General features: G+C 51.7%; 1 protein-coding gene across 2 annotated transcripts in view; it reads left to right on the plus strand.

The window, feature by feature from the left end:
- The window catches only part of LOC129816733 (FHF complex subunit HOOK interacting protein 1B-like), a 39,494-nt gene extending 19,307 nt beyond the window's left edge, over window positions 1-20,187 (plus strand). For both annotated transcript variants that reach the window (XM_055871551.1, XM_055871552.1), the window contains 6 exons: window positions 3,709-3,788; window positions 3,937-4,106; window positions 9,634-11,034; window positions 13,546-13,724; window positions 16,607-16,769; window positions 19,883-20,187. In XM_055871551.1, the coding sequence (XP_055727526.1) occupies window positions 3,709-3,788; window positions 3,937-4,106; window positions 9,634-11,034; window positions 13,546-13,724; window positions 16,607-16,769; window positions 19,883-20,187 (2,298 nt within the window). The remainder of the gene's footprint in view (window positions 1-3,708; window positions 3,789-3,936; window positions 4,107-9,633; window positions 11,035-13,545; window positions 13,725-16,606; window positions 16,770-19,882) is intronic.
- Window positions 20,188-24,433: the final 4,246 nt, after the last annotated feature.

Below are 24,433 nucleotides of genomic sequence, written 5' to 3' on the forward strand. Positions count from 1 at the left end.
CAGCTGTCTGTCATGTTGTTTCTCTCCTACAGCTGTCTAATGTTCTGCTGTTTCTCTCCTACAGCTGTGTAATGTCATGCTGTTTCTCTCCTACAGCTGTCTAATGTTCTGCTGTTTCTCTCCTACAGCTGTCTAATGTCATGTTGTTTCTCTCCTACAGCTGTCTAATGTTCTGCCGTTTCTCTCCTACAGCTGTCTAATGTCATGCTGTTTCTCTCCTACAGCTGTCTAATGTTCTGTTGTTTCTCTCCTACAGCTGTCTAATGTCATGCTGTTTCTCTCCTACAGCTGTCTAATGTCATGTTGTTTCTCTCCTACAGCTGTCTAATGTTCTGCCGTTTCTCTCCTACAGCTGTCTAATGTCATGTTGTTTCTCTCCTACAGCTGTCTGTCATGTTGTTTCTCTCCTACAGCTGTCTAATGTCATGCTGTTTCTCTCCTACAGCTGTCTGTCATGTTGTTTCTCTCCTACAGCTGTCTAATGTCATGTTGTTTCTCTCCTACAGCTGTCTAATGTCATGCTGTTTCTCTCCTACAGCTGTCTAATGTCATGCTGTTTCTCTCCTACAGCTGTCTAATGTCATGTTGTTTCTCTCCTACAGCTGTCTAATGTCATGCTGTTTCTCTCCTACAGCTGTCTAATGTCATGTTGTTTCTCTCCTACAGCTGTCTAATGTCATGCTGTTTCTCTCCTACAGCTGTCTAATGTTCTGCTGTTTCTCTCCTACAGCTGTCTAATGTCATGTTGTTTCTCTCCTACAGCTGTCTAATGTTCTGCTGTTTCTCTCCTACAGCTGTCTAATGTTCTGCTGTTTCTCTCCTACAGCTGTCTAATGTTCTCCATGTTTCTCTCCTACAGCTGTCTAATGTTCTCCATGTTTCTCTCCTACAGCTGTCTAATGTCATGCTGTTTCTCTCCTACAGCTGTCTAATGTTCTCCATGTTTCTCTCCTACAGCTGTCTAATGTTCTCCATGTTTCTCTCCTACAGCTGTCTAATGTCATGCTGTTTCTCTCCTACAGCTGTCTAATGTTCTCCATGTTTCTCTCCTACAGCTGTCTAATGTCATGTTGTTTCTCTCCTACAGCTGTCTAATGTCATGCTGTTTCTCTCCTACAGCTGTCTAATGTCATGCTGTTTCTCTCCTACAGCTGTCTAATGTCATGTTGTTTCTCTCCTACAGCTGTCTAATGTTCTCCATGTTTCTCTCCTACAGCTGTCTAATGTTCTCCATGTTTCTCTCCTACAGCTGTCTAATATCATGTTGTTTCTCTCCTACAGCTGTCTAATGTCATGCTGTTTCTCTCCTACAGCTGTCTAATGTTCTCCATGTTTCTCTCCTACAGCTGTCTAATGTCATGTTGTTTCTCTCCTACAGCTGTCTAATGTTCTCCATGTTTCTCTCCTACAGCTGTCTAATGTCATGTTGTTTCTCTCCTACAGCTGTCTAATGTCATGTTGTTTCTCTCCTACAGCTGTCTAATGTCATGTTGTTTCTCTCCTACAGCTGTCTAATGTTCTGCTGTTTCTCTCCTACAGCTGTCTAATGTCATGTTGTTTCTCTCCTACAGCTGTCTAATGTCATGTTGTTTCTCTCCTACAGCTGTCTAATGTTCTCCATGTTTCTCTCCTACAGCTGTCTAATGTCATGTTGTTTCTCTCCTACAGCTGTCTAATGTCATGTTGTTTCTCTCCTACAGCTGTCTAATGTTCTGTTGTTTCTCTCCTACAGCTGTCTAATGTTCTGCTGTTTCTCTCCTACAGCTGTCTAATGTCATGCTGTTTCTCTCCTACAGCTGTCTGTCATGCTGTTTCTCTCCTACAGCTGTCTGTCATGCCGTTTCTCTCCTACAGCTGTCTAATGTCATGTTGTTTCTCTCCTACAGCTGTCTAATGTTCTGCTGTTTCTCTCCTGCAGCTGTCTAATGTCATGCTGTTTCTCTCCTACAGCTGTCTAATGTCATGTTGTTTCTCTCCTACAGCTGTCTAATGTCATGCTGTTTCTCTCCTACAGCTGTCTAATGTTCTGCTGTTTCTCTCCTACAGCTGTCTAATGTCATGCTGTTTCTCTCCTACAGCTGTCTAATGTTCTGTTGTTTCTCTCCTACAGCTGTCTAATGTCATGCTGTTTCTCTCCTACAGCTGTCTAATGTCATGCTGTTTCTCTCCTACAGCTGTCTAATGTCATGTTGTTTCTCTCCTACAGCTGTCTAATGTCATGTTGTTTCTCTCCTACAGCTGTCTAATGTCATGCTGTTTCTCTCCTGCAGCTGTCTAATGTTCTCCATGTTTCTCTCCTACAGCTGTCTAATGTCATGCTGTTTCTCTCCTACAGCTGTCTAATGTCATGTTGTTTCTCTCCTACAGCTGTCTAATGTCATGCTGTTTCTCTCCTACAGCTGTCTAATGTCATGCTGTTTCTCTCCTACAGCTGTCTAATGTCATGTTGTTTCTCTCCTACAGCTGTGTAATGTCATGTTGTTTCTCTCCTACAGCTGTGTAATGTCATGTTGTTTCTCTCCTACAGCTGTCTAATGTCATGCTGTTTCTCTCCTACAGCTGTCTAATGTCATGCTGTTTCTCTCCTACAGCTGTCTAATGTCATGTTGTTTCTCTCCTACAGCTGTCTAATGTCATGTTGTTTCTCTCCTACAGCTGTGTAATGTCATGTTGTTTCTCTCCTACAGCTGTCTAATGTCATGTTGTTTCTCTCCTACAGCTGTCTAATGTTCTGCTGTTTCTCTCCTACAGCTGTCTAATGTTCTCCATGTTTCTCTCCTACAGCTGTCTAATGTTCTCCATGTTTCTCTCCTACAGCTGTCTAATGTCATGTTGTTTCTCTCCTACAGCTGTCTAATGTTCTCCATGTTTCTCTCCTACAGCTGTCTAATGTCATGCTGTTTCTCTCCTACAGCTGTCTAATGTCATGTTGTTTCTCTCCTACAGCTGTCTAATGTCATGCTGTTTCTCTCCTACAGCTGTCTAATGTTCTGTTGTTTCTCTCCTACAGCTGTCTAATGTCATGCTGTTTCTCTCCTACAGCTGTCTAATGTCATGCTGTTTCTCTCCTACAGCTGTCTAATGTCATGCTGTTTCTCTCCTACAGCTGTCTAATGTCATGTTGTTTCTCTCCTACAGCTGTCTAATATTCTGCTGTTTCTCTCCTACAGCTGTCTAATGTCATGCTGTTTCTCTCCTACAGCTGTCTGTCATGTTGTTTCTCTCCTACAGCTGTCTAATGTTCTGCCGTTTCTCTCCTACAGCTGTCTAATGTCATGTTGTTTCTCTCCTACAGCTGTCTAATGTCATGTTGTTTCTCTCCTACAGCTGTCTAATGTCATGTTGTTTCTCTCCTACAGCTGTGTAATGTCATGTTGTTTCTCTCCTACAGCTGTCTAATGTTCTGCTGTTTCTCTCCTACAGCTGTCTAATGTTCTGCTGTTTCTCTCCTACAGCTGTCTAATGTTCTGCTGTTTCTCTCCTACAGCTGTCTAATGTTCTGCTGTTTCTCTCCTACAGCTGTCTAATGTCATGTTGTTTCTCTCCTACAGCTGTCTAATGTCATGTTGTTTCTCTCCTACAGCTGTGTAATGTCATGTTTCTCTCCTACAGCTGTCTAATGTTCTGCTGTTTCTCTCCTACAGCTGTCTAATGTCATGTTGTTTCTCTCCTACAGCTGTCTAATGTCATGTTGTTTCTCTCCTACAGCTGTGTATGGTGTCGTTGAGCCTGTTCAGGACTCTACTCTCTCTCAACTGTGAAGACCTCATGTTGCAGCTCGTTCTCAGGTAGAAACTGTGTGTGTTGTGTTACTATACTACTGCTGCTACTACTGACAATGTAACAGTGTATTGTTGTCCTACTGCATCTTTTAAGATTCTACTTGTAATGAAAAAACACCTGTATAAATGAAATCTATTATTATTTTCATGACAGGTATCTGCTGCCCTGTACCCATGTGATGTTGAGTCAGAGGCGTGCTGTCCGGGACACTGATCTCTATAGTAAATCAGCCGACAAGTTCCTGTCCCTCATCCCAGACTGCTGCCGTCTGAGCACAGTGCCCTCTGCTGAGCAGGAGGAAGAACCTGCCCTTTGGGGGAAAGGTACCTGACTGACGGGCCACTAACCATGGTTTCTACTGAACATTTCACTCATTCGAGCAGATGCTCTTATCCAGATTAACTTACAAATGTACCTTTTTTTTCAATACACAATACAAGCATAAGAAACAGTGTGTGTGTTTAAACCATGATGCTGGGTTAAAGATTTGGACAGAGTTGAACTTCACTTTATATACACGTTATACATTATGAAGTTTTATGGAGATAATATTTTTTTTTATCATTGTTTAAAATATATACGCTGAACAAAAAAAAAAACGCATTATGTAAAGTCGTACGTCAGTACGTCCAACCGGCGTCACAACAGCAGAACACGTGTAACCACGCCCAGGACCATCACATCCTAGTAAAGCCCTTTTTGAGGGGGAAAAACTCATTCTGATTGGCTGGGCCTGGCTCCCCAGTGGGTGGGCCTCGCTGCCAAGTGGGTGGGCCTATGTTCAACCATGCCCACCCATGGCTGTGTGCCCCGGCCCAGTCATGTGATATCCGTAGATTAGGACCTAATCTATATATTTCTATTGGCTGATTTTTTTTCCTTATCTGAACAGGCCCACCGTTCTAACCACTAGGCTACCTGCTGGTTACTGGTCCAACACTCTAACCACTAGGCTACCTGCTGGTTACTGGACCAACGCTCTAACCACTAGGCTACCTGCTGGTTACTGGCCCAACGCTCTAACCACTAGGCTACCTGCCGGTTACTGGCCCAACGCTCTAACCACTAGGCTACCTGCTGGTTACTGGACCAACGTTCTAACCACTAGGCTACCTGCTGGTTACTGGCCCAACGCTCTAACCACTAGGCTACCTGCTGGTTACTGGCCCAACGTTCTAACCACTAGGCTACCTGCTGGTTACTGGACCAACGCTCTAACCACTAGGCTACCTGCCGGTTACTGGCCCAACGCTCTAACCACTAGGCTACCTGCCGGTTACTGGCCCAACGCTCTAACCACTAGGCTACCTGCTGGTTACTGGCCCAACGCTCTAACCACTAGGCTACCTGCCGGTTACTGGCCCAACGTTCTAACCACTAGGCTACCTGCTGGTTACTGGCCCAACGTTCTAACCACTAGGCTACCTGCCGGTTACTGGCCCAACGTTCTAACCACTAGGCTACCTGCCGGTTACTGGCCCAACGTTCTAACCACTAGGCTCCCTGCCGGTTACTGGCCCAACGTTCTAACCACTAGGCTACCTGCCGGTTACTGGCCCAACGTTCTAACCACTAGGCTACCTGCTGGTTACTGGCCCACCGTTCTAACCACTAGGCTACCTGCCGGTTACTGGCCCAACGTTCTAACCACTAGGCTACCTGCCGGTTACTGGCCCAACGTTCTAACCACTAGGCTACCTGCCGGTTACTGGCCCAACGTTCTAACCACTAGGCTACCTGCCGGTTACTGGCCCAACGGTCTAACCACTAGGCTACCTGCCGGTTACTGGCCCAACGGTCTAACCACTAGGCTACCTGCCGGTTACTGGCCCAACGGTCTAACCACTAGGCTACCTGCCGGTTACTGGCCCAACGGTCTAACCACTAGGCTACCTGCCGGTTACTGGCCCAACGTTCTAACCACTAGGCTACCTGCCGGTTACTGGCCCAACGTTCTAACCACTAGGCTACCTGCCGGTTACTGGCCCAACGTTCTAACCACTAGGCTCCCTGCCGGTTACTGGCCCAACGTTCTAACCACTAGGCTCCCTGCCGGTTACTGGCCCAACGTTCTAACCACTAGGCTCCCTGCCGGTTACTGGCCCAACGTTCTAACCACTAGGCTACCTGCCGGTTACTGGCCCAACGTTCTAACCACTAGGCTACCTGCCGGTTACTGGCCCAACGTTCTAACCACTAGGCTACCTGCCGGTTACTGGCCCAACGTTCTAACCACTAGGCTACCTGCCGGTTACTGGCCCAACGTTCTAACCACTAGGCTACCTGCTGGTTACTGGTCCAACGCTCTAACCACTAGGCTACCTGCTGGTTACTGGTCCAACGCTCTAACCACTAGGCTACCTGCTGGTTACTGGACCAACGCTCTAACCACTAGGCTACCTGCTGGTTACTGGCCCAACGCTCTAACCACTAGGCTACCTGCCGGTTACTGGCCCAACGCTCTAACCACTAGGCTACCTGCTGGTTACTGGACCAACGTTCTAACCACTAGGCTACCTTCTGGTTACTGGCCCAACGTTCTAACCACTAGGCTACCTGCTGGTTACTGGCCCAACGTTCTAACCACTAGGCTACCTGCTGGTTACTGGCCCAACGCTCTAACCACTAGGCTACCTGCTGGTTACTGGCCCAACGTTCTAACCACTAGGCTACCTGCTGGTTACTGGCCCAACGCTCTAACCACTAGGCTACCTGCTGGTTACTGGACCAACGCTCTAACCACTAGGCTACCTGCCGGTTACTGGCCCAACGCTCTAACCACTAGGCTACCTGCCGGTTACTTGCCCAACGTTCTAACCACTAGGCTCCCTGCCGGTTACTGGCCCAACGTTCTAACCACTAGGCTCCCTGCCGGTTACTGGCCCAACGTTCTAACCACTAGGCTCCCTGCCGGTTACTGGCCCAACGTTCTAACCACTAGGCTACCTGCCGGTTACTGGCCCAACGTTCTAACCACTAGGCTACCTGCCGGTTACTGGCCCAACGTTCTAACCACTAGGCTACCTGCCGGTTACTGGCCCAACGTTCTAACCACTAGGCTACCTGCCGGTTACTGGCCCAACGTTCTAACCACTAGGCTCCCTGCCGGTTACTGGTCCAACGCTCTAACCACTAGGCTACCTGCCGGTTACTGGCCCAACGGTCTAACCACTAGGCTACCTGCCGGTTACTGGCCCAACGTTCTAACCACTAGGCTACCTGCCGGTTACTGGCCCAACGTTCTAACCACTAGGCTACCTGCCGGTTACTGGCCCAACGTTCTAACCACTAGGCTACCTGCCGGTTACTGGCCCAACGTTCTAACCACTAGGCTCCCTGCCGGTTACTGGCCCAACGTTCTAACCACTAGGCTCCCTGCCGGTTACTGGCCCAACGTTCTAACCACTAGGCTCCCTGCCGGTTACTGGCCCAACGTTCTAACCACTAGGCTACCTGCCGGTTACTGGCCCAACGTTCTAACCACTAGGCTACCTGCCGGTTACTGGCCCAACGTTCTAACCACTAGGCTACCTGCCGGTTACTGGCCCAACGTTCTAACCACTAGGCTACCTGCCGGTTACTGGCCCAACGTTCTAACCACTAGGCTACCTGCTGGTTACTGGTCCAACGCTCTAACCACTAGGCTACCTGCTGGTTACTGGTCCAACGCTCTAACCACTAGGCTACCTGCTGGTTACTGGACCAACGCTCTAACCACTAGGCTACCTGCCGGTTACTGGACCAACGCTCTAACCACTAGGCTACCTGCCGGTTACTGGCCCAACGCTCTAACCACTAGGCTACCTGCTGGTTACTGGACCAACGTTCTAACCACTAGGCTACCTGCTGGTTACTGGACCAACGTTCTAACCACTAGGCTACCTGCTGGTTACTGGCCCAACGTTCTAACCACTAGGCTACCTGCTGGTTACTGGCCCAACGCTCTAACCACTAGGCTACCTGCCGGTTACTGGCCCAACGTTCTAACCACTAGGCTACCTGCCGGTTACTGGACCAACGCTCTAACCACTAGGCTACCTGCCGGTTACTGGCCCAACGCTCTAACCACTAGGCTACCTGCCGGTTACTGGCCCAACGTTCTAACCACTAGGCTACCTGCCGGTTACTGGCCCAACGTTCTAACCACTAGGCTCCCTGCCGGTTACTGGCCCAACGTTCTAACCACTAGGCTCCCTGCCGGTTACTGGCCCAACGTTCTAACCACTAGGCTCCCTGCCGGTTACTGGCCCAACGTTCTAACCACTAGGCTACCTGCCGGTTACTGGCCCAACGTTCTAACCACTAGGCTACCTGCCGGTTACTGGCCCAACGTTCTAACCACTAGGCTACCTGCCGGTTACTGGCCCAACGTTCTAACCACTAGGCTACCTGCCGGTTACTGGCCCAACGGTCTAACCACTAGGCTACCTGCCGGTTACTGGCCCAACGTTCTAACCACTAGGCTACCTGCCGGTTACTGGCCCAACGTTCTAACCACTAGGCTACCTGCCGGTTACTGGCCCAACGTTCTAACCACTAGGCTACCTGCCGGTTACTGGCCCAACGTTCTAACCACTAGGCTACCTGCCGGTTACTGGCCCAACGTTCTAACCACTAGGCTCCCTGCCGGTTACTGGCCCAACGCTCCAACCACTAGGCTACCTGCCGGTTACTGGCCCAACGTTCTAACCACTAGGCTACCTGCTGGTTACTGGACCAACGTTCTAACCACTAGGCTACCTGCCGGTTACTGGCCCAACGCTCCAACCACTAGGCTACCTGCCGGTTACTGGCCCAACGGTCTAACCACTAGGCTACCTGCCGGTTACTGGCCCAACGGTCTAACCACTAGGCTACCTGCCGGTTACTGGCCCAACGTTCTAACCACTAGGCTACCTGCCGGTTACTGGCCCAACGTTCTAACCACTAGGCTACCTGCCGGTTACTGGCCCAACGTTCTAACCACTAGGCTACCTGCCGGTTACTGGCCCAACGTTCTAACCACTAGGCTACCTGCCGGTTACTGGCCCAACGTTCTAACCACTAGGCTCCCTGCCGGTTACTGGCCCAACGCTCCAACCACTAGGCTACCTGCCGGTTACTGGCCCAACGTTCTAACCACTAGGCTACCTGCTGGTTACTGGACCAACGTTCTAACCACTAGGCTACCTGCCGGTTACTGGCCCAACGCTCCAACCACTAGGCTACCTGCCGGTTACTGGCCCAACGTTCTAACCACTAGGCTACCCTGCCTATAGGACAGAAACTTCAAAACCTCAGTCCAAAATTTAATCACAAGGAATATCTTTCTTTTTTTTACCATTTATGAATGTGTTATTTAATGTGTTTCTATGGGCAATAGTAGGAAAAGCCAAATTCAATATATTATGAAATAATACAAAATAAAAGGAAACTATATGGGCATATTTAAAAAATGATTTTTATTTGTAAGTTGCATTATGTTACACAACGCCTCATGTTTGACTCACTACTTAGATTTATAAGATTTATATCTCAATGTTGTAAATTTGTATCTACATAAAGTAGAACCATGACTAATGTGTCTCTGTCTGTCTGCCTGTCTGTTTCTCCCTGTCTGTCGCCCTCTGTCTGTCTGTCGCCCTCTGTCTGTCTGTCGCCCTCTGTCTGTCTGTCGCCCTCTCTGTCTGCCTGTCTGTCTGCCTGTCTCTGTCTGTCTGTCTGTCTGCCTGTTTCTCCCTCCCTGTCTGTCTGTCTGTTTCTCCCTCCCTGTCTGTCTGTCGCCCTCTGTCTTCCTGTCTGTCTGCCTCTGTCTGCCTGTTTCTCCCTCTCTGTCTGTCTGTCTGTCTGTTTCTCCCTGTCTGTCTGTAGTCCTGAACAGTCCCAGCTCAGAGTCTCCAGTACACCACAAACCCAGCACTCCGTCCCGCTTGGCCCTGTTCATGCGCCAGCAGAGCACTGGAGGAGGGCCCTCCACCCCCTCCCCCACCGAGACGGTCCCTTCGTCGCCTGGTGCCGGCCCCAACACCCCCCTGTCCCCAGATAGCCCCATGCACCCCGTCCCAGACGGGCTGGACTGGGAGTCGGGGTACCTGGAGTACCTCAGGGACGCCCGTAGGGGGGTAGAGCTGTGCTCCTGGGCCTGCCGGAACTGGTCAGCCCCCTACGACGGAGAGGACCCCTCACCCAACACGGCCCCTCTACCGCCCCCGCCCCCCACCTCCAACCCCTCCCTGGCCATGTTCCCAGAGCACTTCTCCTTCCAGCAGGGTGGAGGAGGAAATGGAGGTAGTACCTCCCCCGGACAGCAGAGGGCAGCGGTGGTGGCAGCAGCGCGGTCAGAGTGGTCCAGTACAGAGAGAGACAGTGGAGAGTGGGACGTCACCATCGGTAAGAACAGCTGTATCAGCCTCACACCCCGCACCAAGAAACGCAGCCTGCAGAGAGAGGATGTCCCCCTCCCCAAACCTCTCCATCTCCCTCCTGATTCTGCCTTCCTCCCTGACCCCTCCGCTGCTCCCCACCACCACTCCGCCCCCACCAAGGGCCCTCAGCAGGCCATCATCAATGGGACGTTGTTGGGGGGGCAGGGGGACGGGTGTAGGGACAGCCAGGATGGAGGGATGGAGGTTAAGAAGGTGAAGAGAGAGTTGGGCGAGCAGCGGCACCCTGCTGGGGGGGACTCTAGTCAGAACGGGGGGGTGGGTGCCTGCCCTGCCCAGTCCTGCGGGTCCCTACAAGGCTTATACAGTGAAGGGAATGGGAGTGGGGCTGCGGAAAGCTCCAGAGGTCTTCCACCACACAAACCGAGTCACGCCCAGACTCAGTCTGCTCCACTGCTCTCAGAACCCCGTACCAACTCCTCCAACGACAGGCTGACCCTCCATGCTGCAGCACCCGGCCCTGGATCGAGACCTCCAGAGGCAATGCTCTTTAACCAGTCAGAAGCAGTGGAGCGACTGATCTCTGAGCTCCTGGATGGGCCTGGGGAGGGGGGCCAGCAGGGGCCTGGGGACTCCAACGGCCAGGGCATCAGCATCGAGGCCTTCACCCAGGAACTCCGGGAGCTGGAGGAGAGAGTGAGGGAGAGGAGCAGAGGGGTGGGGTTGCTCAGACAGCTGGAGGAGACCACCAGAGACCCCCACTCAGAGGAACCACCGCCCCCCTCTCCCCTGGATGCTGACCTGATGGGGAGCGGGGTAGGGGCTGGCGTTGTGGGGGTGTTCAGCCCTGCCAGGCCTCTAGGACAACCATCCACTCAGCCCTACACAGGTGAGAAAGACCACCAGAAAACAGAAGGGTTTTTGTGTCTATTGTCTACCGTTTATCTGCTGTTTACTTGCTTATGTGTGTTAAGATGTTAGTATATTTTGAGCTGGTGCTCGAGGTCGGATGCTGTTCCATTATTTAATTATTTTGATGTTGGTTTAATGTTTTCTTTTGGTTGACTCTCTTGACTTGGTTGGCTCTGTTGATGTTTGACGTTGCACAGGAAGTTAATATAGACGGTTGCTTCCTTTTGATATTTAGTCTTGCCTGTTTTTTTTGGATCTTGACTTCCATTAGTGTGCATGTACACCTTCCCTCCCTACATTCTCTCTCCCTCGCTCTCCTCTGTCTCCTTCCCTTTCTCTCCCTCGCTCCCCTCTGTCTCCTTCCCTTTCTCTTCCTCGCTCTCCTCTGTCTCCTTCCCGTTCTCTTCCTCGCTCTCCTCTGTCTCCTTCCCGTTCTATTCCTCGCTCTCCTCTGTCTCCTCCCCTTTCTCTTCCTCGCTCTCCTCTGTCTCCTTCCCGTTCTCTTCCTCGCTCTCCTCTGTCTCCTTCCCGTTCTCTTCCTCGCTCCCTTCTGTCTCCTTCCCTTTCTCTTCCTCGCTCTCCTCTGTCTCCTTCCCGTTCTCTTCCTCGCTCTCCTCTGTCTCCTTCCCGTTCTCTCCCTCGCTCTCCTCTGTCTCCTTCCCTTTCTCTTCCTCGCTCTCCTCTGTCTCCTTCCCGTTCTCTTCCTCGCTCTCCTCTGTCTCCTTCCCGTTCTCTTCCTCACTCTCCTCTGTCTCCTTCCCGTTCTATTCCTCGCTCTCCTCTGTCTCCTCCCCTTTCTCTTCCTCTCTCTCCTGTCTCCTTCCCGTTCTCTTCCTCGCTCTCCTTCCCGTTCTCTCCCTCGCTCCCCTGTCTCCTTCCCTTTCTCTTCCTCGCTCTCCTCTGTCTCCTTCCCGTTCTCTTCCTCGCTCTCCTCTGTCTCCTTCCCGTTCTCTTCCTCGCTCTCCTCGGTCTCCTTCCCGTTCTCTTCCTCGCTCTCCTCTGTCTCCTTCCCGTTCTCTTCCTCGCTCTCCTCTGTCTCCTTCCCGTTCTCTTCCTCGCTCTCCTTCCCTTTCTCTTCCTCGCTCTCCTCGGTCTCCTTCCCTTTCTCTTCCTCGCTCTCCTCTGTCTCCTTCCCGTTTTCTTCCTCGCTCCCTTCTGTCTCCTTCCCGTTCTCTTCCCCGCTCTCCTCTGTCTCCTTCCCGTTCTCTTCCTCGCTCTCCTCTGTCTCCTTCCCGTTCTCTTCCTCGCTCTCCTCGGTCTCCTTCCCGTTCTCTTCCTCGCTCTCCTCTGTCTCCTTCCCGTTCTCTTCCTCGCTCTCCTCGGTCTCCTTCCCGTTCTCTTCCTCGCTCTCCTCGGTCTCCTTCCCGTTCTCTTCCTCGCTCTCCTCGGTCTCCTTCCCGTTCTCTTCCTCGCTCTCCTCGGTCTCCTTCCCGTTCTCTTCCTCGCTCTCCTCGGTCTCCTTCCCGTTCTCTTCCTCGCTCTCCTCGGTCTCCTTCCCGTTCTCTTCCTCGCTCTCCTCGGTCTCCTTCCCGTTCTCTTCCTCGCTCTCCTCGGTCTCCTTCCCGTTCTCTTCCTCGCTCTCCTCGGTCTCCTTCCCGTTCTCTTCCTCGCTCTCCTTCCCGTTCTCTTCCTCGGTCTCCTTCCCGTTCTCTTCCTCGGTCTCCTTCCCGTTCTCTTCCTCGGTCGCCTTCCCGTTCTCTTCCTCGCTCTCCTCGGTCTCCTTCCCGTTCTCTTCCTCGCTCTCCTCGGTCTCCTTCCCGTTCTCTTCCTCGCTCCCCTCGGTCTCCTTCCCGTTCTCTTCCTCGCTCCCCTCGGTCTCCTTCCCGTTCTCGTCCTCGCTCTCCTCGGTCTCCTTCCCGTTCTCTTCCTCGCTCTCCTCGGTCTCCTTCCCGTTCTCTTCCTCGCTCTCCTCTGTCTCCTTCCCGTTCTCTTCCTCGCTCTCCTCTGTCTCCTTCCCGTTCTCTTCCTCGCTCTCCTCTGTCTCCTTCCCGTTCTCTTCCTCGCTCTCCTCTGTCTCCTTCCCGTTCTCTTCCTCGCTCTCCTCTGTCTCCTTCCCGTTCTCTTCCTCGCTCTCCTCTGTCTCCTTCCCGTTCTCTTCCTCGCTCTCCTCTGTCTCCTTCCCGTTCTCTTCCTCGCTCTCCTCTGTCTCCTTCCCGTTCTCTTCCTCGCTCTCCTCGGTCTCCTTCCCGTTCTCTTCCTCGCTCTCCTCGGTCTCCTTCCCGTTCTCTTCCTCGCTCTCCTTCCCGTTCTCTTCCTCGCTCTCCTTCCCGTTCTCTTCCTCGCTCTCCTTCCCGTTCTCTTCCTCGCTCTCCTTCCCGTTCTCTTCCTCGCTCCCTGTTCCTCCCGCATGGAGTTCAGTAAATGAACTGTTCGCTAAATCTGGTGCAACGTATCACTTCTCACTTCTGAGACGTGTGTTTTGTTGTACATTTTGTCCCTGTTTCAAATAAACAAAATATCTCTCCCTCTCTCTTGCCCCCCCCTGCAGGTCCGTTCATGGTGGTTCTGTTTGCCAAGCTGGAAAACATGCTCCAGAACTCTCTGTATGTAAACATTCTGTTGACGGGTATTCTGGGCCAGCTTGCCTGCTACCCTCAGCCCCTGCTCCGATCTTTCCTCCTCAACACCAACATGGTGTTCCAGCCCAGCGTCAAGTCTCTCATACAGGTAGGAAGTATCACTGCGTTCCCTAACTCTAACCCAGCGTCAAGTCTCTTATACAGGTAGGAAGTATCACTGCGTTCCCTAACTCTAACCCAGCGTCAAGTCTCTCATACAGGTAGGAAGTATCACTGCGTTCCCTAACTCTAACCCAGCGTCAAGTCTCTCATACAGGTAGTAAGTATCACTGCGTTCCCTAACTCTAACCCAGCGTCAAGTCTCTCCATATGCTGACCACACCGCTAGCGTCAAGTGCGTGAGCGTTGAAAAATAAATGTACATGTAATTCAAACATTGCACCCACACTGCTCGAGCTCGTCAACGAGCGTCTGCATAGCCAGGTGCTGAAATAGAACTGGATTCTAAGTCCCGCCTTCTCCCATCTCATTGGTTGTTAGGAGCATATACCCACTTGGGTGATTGAAAGAGGAACTGAGGTCCAAACTCCAGTACAATTGGTGGTGGTAATGTACCTTTATATGGCGGTTGGCAACCAACTTTAAGTCCACAGAAGAAGAAGAAGCCTGAAGGAGGAGAGATTACTAGACACAAACTGTTTCCCCTTTTATCCGTGGATTAATTGGCGGAGTAGAGGACCTTGTGCATTTCAGGTAAAATATCAACCCAATGTTTATACCCCAGGACAAAATGAGCTAGCAACAACAAGCTAGAGAAATGGACATGAATGTTCAATGCTTTTTGACCTGTCCCCAAATTCATTTAGTTGGTTCAGAGTTTGTTTTGGTATTTCAACCTGCGTTTCCTGGTCACGTCTGGTGTCGGTGGACAAAATCAACATGCGCGTGGTGGTGCACGTGAACGAGGGACTGGTCAGCATGTCATACTGATAGGAAGGATCACTATGTTCCCTAACCTTGCTTCACTCCCCTGCCTCCTCTCTCTCTCCCCTGCCTCCTCTCTCTCCTCTCTCTCTCTCCCCTACCTCCTCTCTCTCTCCCCTGCCTCATCTCTCTTCTCTCTCTCTCTCCCCTGCCTCATCTCTCTTCTCTCTCTCTCTCCCCTGCCTCATCTCTCTTCTCTCTCTCTCTCCCCTGCCTCATCTCTCTTCTCTCTCTCTCTCCCCTGCCTCATCTCTCTTCTCTCTCTCTCTCCCCTGCCTCATCTCTCTTCTCTCTCTCTCTCTCCCCTGCCTCATCTCTCTTCTCTCTCTCTCTCTCCCCTGCCTCCTATCTCTCTTCTCTCTCTCTCCCCTGCCTCCTATCTCTCTTCTCTCTCTCTCCCCTGCCTCCTATCTCTCTTCTCTCTCTCTCCCCTGCCTCCTATCTCTCTTCTCTCTCTCTCCCCTGCCTCCTATCTCTCTTCTCTCTCTCTCCCCTGCCTCCTATCTCTCTTCTCTCTCTCTCTCCCCTGCCTCCTATCTCTCTCTCTCTCCCCTGCCTCATCTCTCTTCTCTCTCTCTCCCCTGCCTCCTATCTCTCTTCTCTCTCTCTCCCCTGCCTCCTATCTCTCTTCTCTCTCTCTCCCCTGCCTCCTATCTCTCTTCTCTCTCTCTCCCCTGCCTCCTATCTCTCTTCTCTCTCTCTCCCCTGCCTCCTATCTCTCTTCTCTCTCTCTCTCCCCTGCCTCCTATCTCTCTTCTCTCTCTCTCCCCTGCCTCCTATCTCTCTTCTCTCTCTCTCCCCTGCCTCATCTCTCTTCTCTCTCTCTCTCTCCCCTGCCTCCTATCTCTCTTCTCTCTCTCTCCCCTGCCTCCTATCTCTCTTCTCTCTCTCTCCCCTGCCTCCTATCTCTCTTCTCTCTCTCTCCCCTGCCTCCTATCTCTCTTCTCTCTCTCTCTCCCCTGCCTCCTATCTCTCTTCTCTCTCTCTCCCCTGCCTCCTATCTCTCTCTCTCTCTCCCCTGCCTCATCTCTCTTCTCTCTCTCTCTCTCCCCTGCCTCATCTCTCTTCTCTCTCTCTCCCTCCCCTGCCTCATCTCTCTTCTCTCTCTCTCCCCTGCCTCATCTCTCTTCTCTCTCTCTCTCTCCCCTGCCTCATCTCTCTTCTCTCTCTCTCTCTCCCCTGCCTCATCTCTCTTCTCTCTCTCTCTCCCCTGCCTCCTATCTCTCTTCTCTCTCTCTCCCCTGCCTCCTATCTCTCTTCTCTCTCTCTCCCCTGCCTCATCTCTCTTCTCTCTCTCTCTCTCCCCTGCCTCCTATCTCTCTTCTCTCTCTCTCCCCTGCCTCCTATCTCTCTTCTCTCTCTCTCCCCTGCCTCCTATCTCTCTTCTCTCTCTCTCCCCTGCCTCCTATCTCTCTTCTCTCTCTCTCTCCCCTGCCTCCTATCTCTCTTCTCTCTCTCCCCTGCCTCATTTCTCTTCTCTCTCTCTCCCCTGCCTCCTATCTCTCTCTCTCTCCCCTGCCTCCTATCTCTCTTCTCTCTCTCTCCCTCCCCTGCCTCATCTCTCTTCTCTCTCTCTCCCCTGCCTCATCTCTCTTCTCTCTCTCTCTCTCCCCTGCCTCATCTCTCTTCTCTCTCTCTCTCTCCCCTGCCTCATCTCTCTTCTCTCTCTCTCTCCCCTGCCTCCTATCTCTCTTCTCTCTCTCTCCCCTGCCTCATTTCTCTCTCTCTCTCTCCCCTGCCTCCTATCTCTCTTCTCTCTCTCTCCCCTGCCTCCTATCTCTCTTCTCTCTCTCTCCCCTGCCTCCTATCTCTCTTCTCTCTCTCTCCCCTGCCTCCTATCTCTCTTCTCTCTCTCTCTCTCCCCTGCCTCCTATCTCTCTTCTCTCTCTCTCTCTCCCCTGCCTCATTTCTCTTCTCTCTCTCTCCCCTGCCTCCTATCTCTCTCTCTCTCCCCTGCCTCCTCTCTCTTCTCTCTCTCTCCCCTGCCTCCTATCTCTCTTCTCTCTCTCTCCCCTGCCTCATCTCTCTTCTCTCTCTCTCCCTCAGGTCCTGGGCTCAGTGAAGAACCGCATCGAGACGTTTGCAGCGTCCCATGAGGATTTCCCTGCCATGCTGAAGAAAGCCCAGCGCTACCTGGCTGCCAGGGGCAAGGTGGATTGGGCGGACTCACCCATGGGGATGCCCACACTGCGACGCTCTGATTCTCTGGGTGAGTGAGAGGACCACGGACACATGCAGACAGACACACACACAGTGTACAGTAGCCCATTGGTGGGCTAGAGAGAATGAATAATGCAGACAGGCTGTGATTGTGGGAAATTGGGTCATCTGTTCTGTTCACAGGGTTACTGAATAGGGTAGGCAGCAGATGAGCTTATTACATTTTATCAAGACGCCCATCTCCTCACCAGGGTGAATCAGGCTCAAACGGACCTGTCTGTGTTCTGGCCACATAAACAAAACGGTTGAAGGCAGCCGAGTGGCGGTCTAAGACACTGCATCTCGGTGATAGAGGCGTCACTACAGACACTCTGGTTCAAATCCAGGCTGTATCACAACCGGCTGTGATTGGGAGTCCAATATGGCGGCGCTCAATTGTCCCAGCGTCGTCCGGGTTTGCCCGGGGTAGACCATCATTGTAAATAAGAATTTGTTCTTAACTGACTTGCCTAATTTAAATAAAGGTTAAAAAAATGTAATTAAATAATGAAACCTTGTCTATATCTGCGTCTGTCAGATGGCACAGCAGCGCAGCAGTCAAAAGCACGGGGAGGGTTTGGGCCGCCGACGTCCGGGTTAGGGGAGGGTTTGGCCCGCCGTCGTCCGGGTTAGGGGAGGGTTTGGCCCGGCGTCGTCCGGGTTAGGGGAGGGTTTGGCCCGGCGTCGTCCGGGTGTTAGGGGAGGGTTTGGCCCGCCGACGTCCGGGTTAGGCGAGGGTTTGGGCCGCCGTCGTCCGGGTTAGGCGAGGGTTTGGCCCGGCGTCGTCCGGGTTAGGCGAGGGTTTGGCCCGGCGTCGTCCGGGTTAGGGGAGGGTTTGGCCCGGCGTCGTCCGGGTTAGGCGAGGGTTTGGCCCGGCGTCGTCCGGGTTAGGCGAGGGTTTGGCCCGGCGTCGTCCGGGTTAGGCGAGGGTTTGGCCCGGCGTCGTCCGGGTTAGGCGAGGGTTTGGCCCGGCGTCGTCCGGGTTAGGGGAGGGTTTGGCCCGCCGTCGTCCGGGTTAGGGGAGGGTTTGGCCCGGCGTCGTCCGGGTTAGGGGAGGGTTTGGCCCGGCGTCGTCCGGGTTAGGGGAGGGTTTGGCCCGGCGTCGTCCGGGTTAGGGGAGGGTTTGGCCCGGCGTCGTCCGGGTTAGGGGAGGGTTTGGCCCGGCGACGGGATTTCCTTGTCCCATCACGCTCTAGCAACTCCTTGTGGCGGCCCGGGCGTCTGCACTCTGACTTCGGTCGACAGCTGGACAGTGTTTCCTCCGACACATTGGTGCGTCTGGCTTCCGGGTTAAGCGAGCAGTGTGTCAAGAAGCAGTGCGGCTTGGCAGGGTCGTGTTTTGGAGAGCGCGTGGCTCTCGACTTCAGCCTCGTAAGGGGAGTTGCAGCGATGGAACAAGACTTGAACTACCAATTGGATATTCGGAAGAAAAAGGGGTAAAAGCGAGAGGAAAAAAATTAATAGTAAAAAAATAAAAAAATTGAGGTTTGACATGTTTTGGGTCATTTACTTCTCTTCTGTTATCAGTCTACCTGTCCTATCCTGTCTGTTATCAGTCTACCTGTCCTATCCTGTCTGTTATCAGTCTACCTGTCCTATCCTGTCTGTTATCAGTCCACCTGTCCTATCCTGTCTGTTATCAGTCTACCTGTCCTATCCTGTCTGTTATCAGTCTACCCGTCCTATCCTGTCTGTTATCAGTCTACCTGTCCTATCCTGTCTGTTATCAGTCTACCTGTCCCATCCTGTCTGTTATCAGTCTTCCTGTCCTATCCTGTCTGTTATCAGTCTACCTGTCCTATCCTGTCTGTTATCAGTCTACCTGTCCTATCCTGCCTGTCTGTTATCCGTCTACCTGTCCTATCCTGCCTGTCTGTTATCAGTCTACCTGTCCTATCCTGCCTGTCTGTTATCAGTCTACCTGTCCTATCCTGCCTGTCTGTTATCAGTCTACCTGTCCTATCCTGCCTGTCTGTTATCAGTCTACCTGTCCTATCCCGCCTGTCTGTTATCAGTCGTCCTGTCCTGTCTACCTGTCTGTCTTTTGTCAGTCTACCTGTCCCATCCTTTCTGTATTTTGTGTCAGTCCAGCTATCCCGTTGTCTCACTTGTCCTACCCTGTCTACCTATCCTGTCTGTCATTCTACCTGTCCATCTTTTGTCAGTCTCCCTGTCCGATCCTTTCTGTATTGTCAGTCTACTTGTCCTATCCTGTCTGTCTGTTAGGATAGGACAGGTAGACTGACCCAACAGACATTGGTTAGAATAGAACAGGTCTTCTGACAAAAGATGGACAGGTAGAATGACAGACAGGATAGGGCAGGTAGACTGGCCCGACAGACAGTGATTAGGGCAGGTAGACTGGCCCGACAGACAGTGATTAGGACAGGTAGACTGACCCGACAGGCAGTGGATAGTCGCTGGGTAGACTGACCCAGCGACTATCTGTCTGTTGGGTCATTCTACCTGTCCTATCCTAACCACTGCCTGTCGTGTAAGTCTACATGTCCTAACCTCTGTATGTATTTGTCAGTCTATCTGTCACATCCTGTCTGTGTCAGTTTCCCTGTCCTATCATGTGTCTTTTGTCAGGGTACCTGTCCTATCCTAACCACTGTCTGTTGCGTCCATCCGCCTATCCTGTCTGTCAGTCTACCTGTCCTATCCTGTCTGTCTTTTGTCAGTGTACCTATCCTGTCTTTGTCAGTCTACCTGTCCTATCATGTGTCTGGTGTCAGTGTACCTGTCCTGTCTGTCTGGTGTCAGTCTACCTGTCCTGTCTGTCTGGTGCCAGTGTACCTGTCATGTCTGTCTGGTGCCAGTGTACCTGTCATGTCTGTCTGGTGCCAGTGTACCTGTCATGTCTGTCTGGTGCCAGTGTACCTGTCATGTCTGTCTGGTGCCAGTCTACCTGTCATGTCTGTCTGGTGCCAGTCTACCTGTCATGTCTGTCTGGTGCCAGTCTACCTGTCATGTCTGTCTGGTGGCAGTCTACCTGTCATGTCTGTCTGGTGGCAGTCTACCTGTCATGTCTGTCTGGTGCCAGTCTACCTGTCCTGTCTGTCTGGTGGCAGTCTACCTGTCCTGTCCTAATCACATGCTGTGTCTCTATCTATTCTCCAGTGAAGAGCCGGAAACCCTCACTAGGCGACCTGATCCTTCGCCACACCAATAGCCCCACGCGGGCACGCCACGCCGCCCAGCTCGCCCTGGCCCACGTACGAGACGGCGGCCAATCGCTGCACAGTGCCCTGTTCCGGGGCGGGTCAGGGGCGTCGGGGCTGGAGAAGCAGGCAGAGGCTCTGAGGGTGAAGAACGCCGTCTACTGCGCCGTCATCTTCTCTGAGTTCCTCAAGGAGCTGGCCGCTCTGGCCCAGGAGCACGCTGTCTCCATGCCCTTCCTCCAGAGCCACGATACTGAGGAGTGATGCTGTCTCCTTGCCCTTCCTCCAGAGCCACGACACTGAGGAGTGATGCTGTCTGTCTCCATGCCCTTCCTCCAGAGCCACGACACTGAGGAGTGATGCTGTCTGTCTCCATGCCCTTCCTCCAGAGCCACGACACTGAGGAGTGATGCTGTCTGTCTCCATGCCCTTCCTCCAGAGCCACGACACAGAGGAGTGATGCTGTCTCCTTGCCCTTCCTCCAGAGCCACGGCACTGAGGAGTGATGCTGACTCCATTCCCTTCCTCCAGAGCCACGACACTGAGGAGTGATGCTGTCTCCTTGCCCTTCTTCTAGAGACACGACACTGAGGAGTGATGCTGTCTGGCTCCTTGCCCTTCCTCCAGAGCCACGACACTGAGGAATGATGCTGTCTGTCTCCTTGCCCTTCCTCCAGAGCCACGACACTAAGGAGTGATGCTGTCTGTCTCCTTGCCCTTCCTCAAGAGACACGACACTGAGGAGTGATGCTGTCTCCTTGCCCTTCCTCCAGAGCCACGACACTGAGGAGTGATGCTGTCTCCTTGCCCTTCCTCCAGAGCCACGACACTGAGGAGTGATGCTGACTCCATGCCCTTCCTCCAGAGCCACGACACTGAGGAGTGATGCTGTCTCCTTGCCCTTCTTCTAGAGACACGACACTGAGGAGTGATGCTGTCTGGCTCCTTGCCCTTCCTCCAGAGCCACGACACTGAGGAGTGATGCTGTCTCCATGCCCTTCCTCCAGAGTGACACTAAAGGTTGCAACCTAATTTCAACCCTCCTCCCAGAAGATTGAGAAGAATTGGATTGGTTGTAAGCGTTGTCTGGAGTTAGTTTTTCCACCGTTGTTAAATCTAGTGTACATGACGTCTGGGCCTGTCTCCACAAAGCATCTAAAAGACAGACAGGGGTTAGGATAGGGCAGGTAGACTGACACAGACAGACAGGATATGACAGGTAGACCGACAGACAGACAGGTTATGACCGGTAGACTGACACAAAAAACAGACAGAGCAGGTACACTGATTAGGATAGGACAGGTAGTCTGCCACAAGACAGACAGGACAGGTAGACTGACGACAGACCGACAGGATAGGATAGACAGATAGGACATACAGACTGATTAGGATAGGACAGGTAGACTGACACGAGACAGTGGTTAGAATCAGACAGGTAGACTGACACGAGACAGTGGTTAGAATCAGACAGGTAGACTGACACAAGAGACAGTGGTTAGAATCAGACAGGTAGACTGACACAAGACAGTGGTTAGAATCGGACAGGTAGACTGACACAAGAGACAGTGGTTATTATAGGACAGGTAGACTGACACAAGACAGTGGTTAGAATCAGACAGGTAGACTGACAAGAGACAGTGGTTAGAATCGGACAGGTAGACTGACACAAGAGACAGTGGTTATTATAGGACAGGTAGACTGACACAAGACAGTGGTTAGAATCAGACAGGTAGACTGACACAAGAGACAGTGGTTATTGTAGGACAGGTAGACTGACACGAGACAGTGGTTAGGAGAGGACAGGTAGACTGACGGTGAACTAGCATCGGTTTAGACTTTTACATCATAATGAATAAGATTGTATGGACAGATCCTAGATCAGCCCTCCTTCTCTAGGACACTGTGACCGTATATGGGACAGATCCTAGATCAGCCCTCCTTCTCTAGGACACTGTGACCGTATATGGGACAGATCCTAGATCAGCCCTCCTTCTCTAGGACACTGTGACCGTATATGGGACAGATCCTAGATCAGCCCTCCTTCTCTAGGACACTGTGACCGTATATGGGACAGATCCTAGATCAGCCCTCCTTCTCTAGGACACTGTGACCGTGTATGGGACAGATCCTAGATCAGCCCTCCTTCTCTAGGACACTGTGACCGTATATGGGACAGATCCTAGATCAGCCCTCCTTCTCTAGGACACTGTGACCGTATATGGGACAGATCCTAGATCAGCCCTCCTTCTCTAGGACACTGTGACCGTATATGGGACAGATCCTAGATCAGCCCTCCTTCTCTAGGACACTGTGACCGTATATGGGACAGATCCTAGATCAGCCCTCCTTCTCTAGGACACTGTGACCGTATATGGGACAGATCCTAGATCAGCCCTCCTTCTCTAGGACACTGTGACCGTGGGCCCTGACCTCATGGTACAGCTACCATTTACTCCCTTCCACCTGCAGGGGGCAAAGTGAACCACTGATTGGGCTGAGGGCTGCAGTGAAGAGACGAGAGGGAGGGGGGACAGTTCATTCGGACAATGTGAAATCAAGAATGGAAATGGAATATATATATATATATATACACACACTAAATGTCAATAGATCTTGGAGAGTGGTCTGTAGCAGGGTGGTAGTGTAGAGCAGCACCACATATGTACATGGTGCAGAGTCCGCTCTTTCCACTCTCCCCTCTAGTGAATGATGCTCATCAGACATGTTAAAGCTTCCGTCTTTTAGAAAATCTGACAACAACAAAAAAAAAAAGAGCCACAACGTTAAATGTTCCCTGTTCGTTACAGAATTAATTGGTTAAGTAAACTCTGATATTCCGCTTTGATCGTCTCCACTGTAGTGGATACAACAGGAAGGGAACTGACCAATGGGCTCAGAGCATCTCAAGAAGAAAAAAACCTTTTTTGTTTGTTTTTAAACTCATCACCTCAGCTTGTGAGATTTAACAGGGAGGGGGGAGAGGAGGTGGTCTGGAAAAGGGGGGTGACAAGAGAAAGGACCCCCCCCCGTACTGTGTACTGGAAAACTAAAGTGGATTGTGATATTTGTATTTTCAACCTCTGTTCATGTTTTATCATTTTAGTTTTAATTGTTTGTTTTTATTTATAAATGAAATATTTTTAAGACCTATTATCAATGCCATGTGGGAGCGACGTGCATTCTATGTTCATGCACCTGGTGTTGCCAGTCTATTTGGTCATGCACCCGGTGTTGCCAGTCTATTTGGTCATGCACCCGGTGTTGCCAGTCTATTTGGTTATGCACCTGGTGTTGCCAGTCTATTTGGTCATGCACCCGGTGTTGCCAGTCTATTTGGTCATGCACCCGGTGTTGCCAGTCTATTTGGTTATGCACCCGGTGTTGCCAGTCTATTTGGTTATGCACCTGGTGTTGCCAGTCTATTTGGTCATGCACCCGGTGTTGCCAGTCTATTTGGTTATGCACCCGGTGTTGCCAGTCTATTTGGTTATGCACCTGGTGTTGCCAGTCTATTTGGTCATGCACCCGGTGTTGCCAGTCTATTTGGTCATGCACCCGGTGTTGCCAGTCTATTTGGTCATGCACCTGGTGTTGCCAGTCTATTTGGTTATGCACCCGGTGTTGCCAGTCTATTTGGTTATGCACCAGGTGTTGCCAGTCTATTTGGTTATGCACCCGGTGTTGCCAGTCTATTTGGTTATGCACCAGGTGTTGCCAGTCTATTTGGTTATGCACCAGGTGTTGCCAGTCTATTTGGTCATGCACCCGGTGTTGCCAGTCTATTTGGTCATGCACCTGGTGTTGCCAGTCTATTTGGTCATGCACCAGGTGTTGCCAGTCTATTTGGTTATGCACCTGGTGTTGCCAGTCTATTTGGTTATGCACCTGGTGTTGCCAGTCTATTTGGTTATGCACCTGGTGTTGCCAGTCTATTTGGTTATGCACCTGGTGTTGCCAGTCTATTTGGTTATGCACCTGGTGTTGCCAGTCTATTTGGTTATGAACCTGGTGTTGCCAGTCTATTTGGTCATGCACCCGGTGTTGCCAGTCTATTTGGTTATGCACCTGGTGTTGCCAGTCTATTTGGTTATGCACCAGGTGTTGCCAGTCTATTTGGTCATGCACCCGGTGTTGCCAGTCTATTTGGTCATGCACCCGGTGTTGCCAGTCTATTTGGTCATGCACCCGGTGTTGCCAGTCTATTTGGTTATGCACCCGGTGTTGCCAGTCTATTTGGTTATGCACCCGGTGTTGCCAGTCTATTTGGTTATGCACCTGGTGTTGCCAGTCTATTTGGTTATGCACCAGGTGTTGCCAGTCTATTTGGTCATGCACCCGGTGTTGCCAGTCTATTTGGTCATGCACCCGGTGTTGCCAGTCTATTTGGTCATGCACCCGGTGTTGCCAGTCTATTTGGTCATGCACCCGGTGTTGCCAGTCTATTTGGTCATGCACCTGGGGTTGCCAGTCTATTTGGTCATGCACCCGGTGTTGCCAGTCTATTTGGTCA

The sequence above is a fragment of the Salvelinus fontinalis genome, chromosome 19 (assembly GCF_029448725.1).
Source record: "Salvelinus fontinalis isolate EN_2023a chromosome 19, ASM2944872v1, whole genome shotgun sequence".
NCBI classification, from domain to species: domain Eukaryota; kingdom Metazoa; phylum Chordata; class Actinopteri; order Salmoniformes; family Salmonidae; genus Salvelinus; species Salvelinus fontinalis.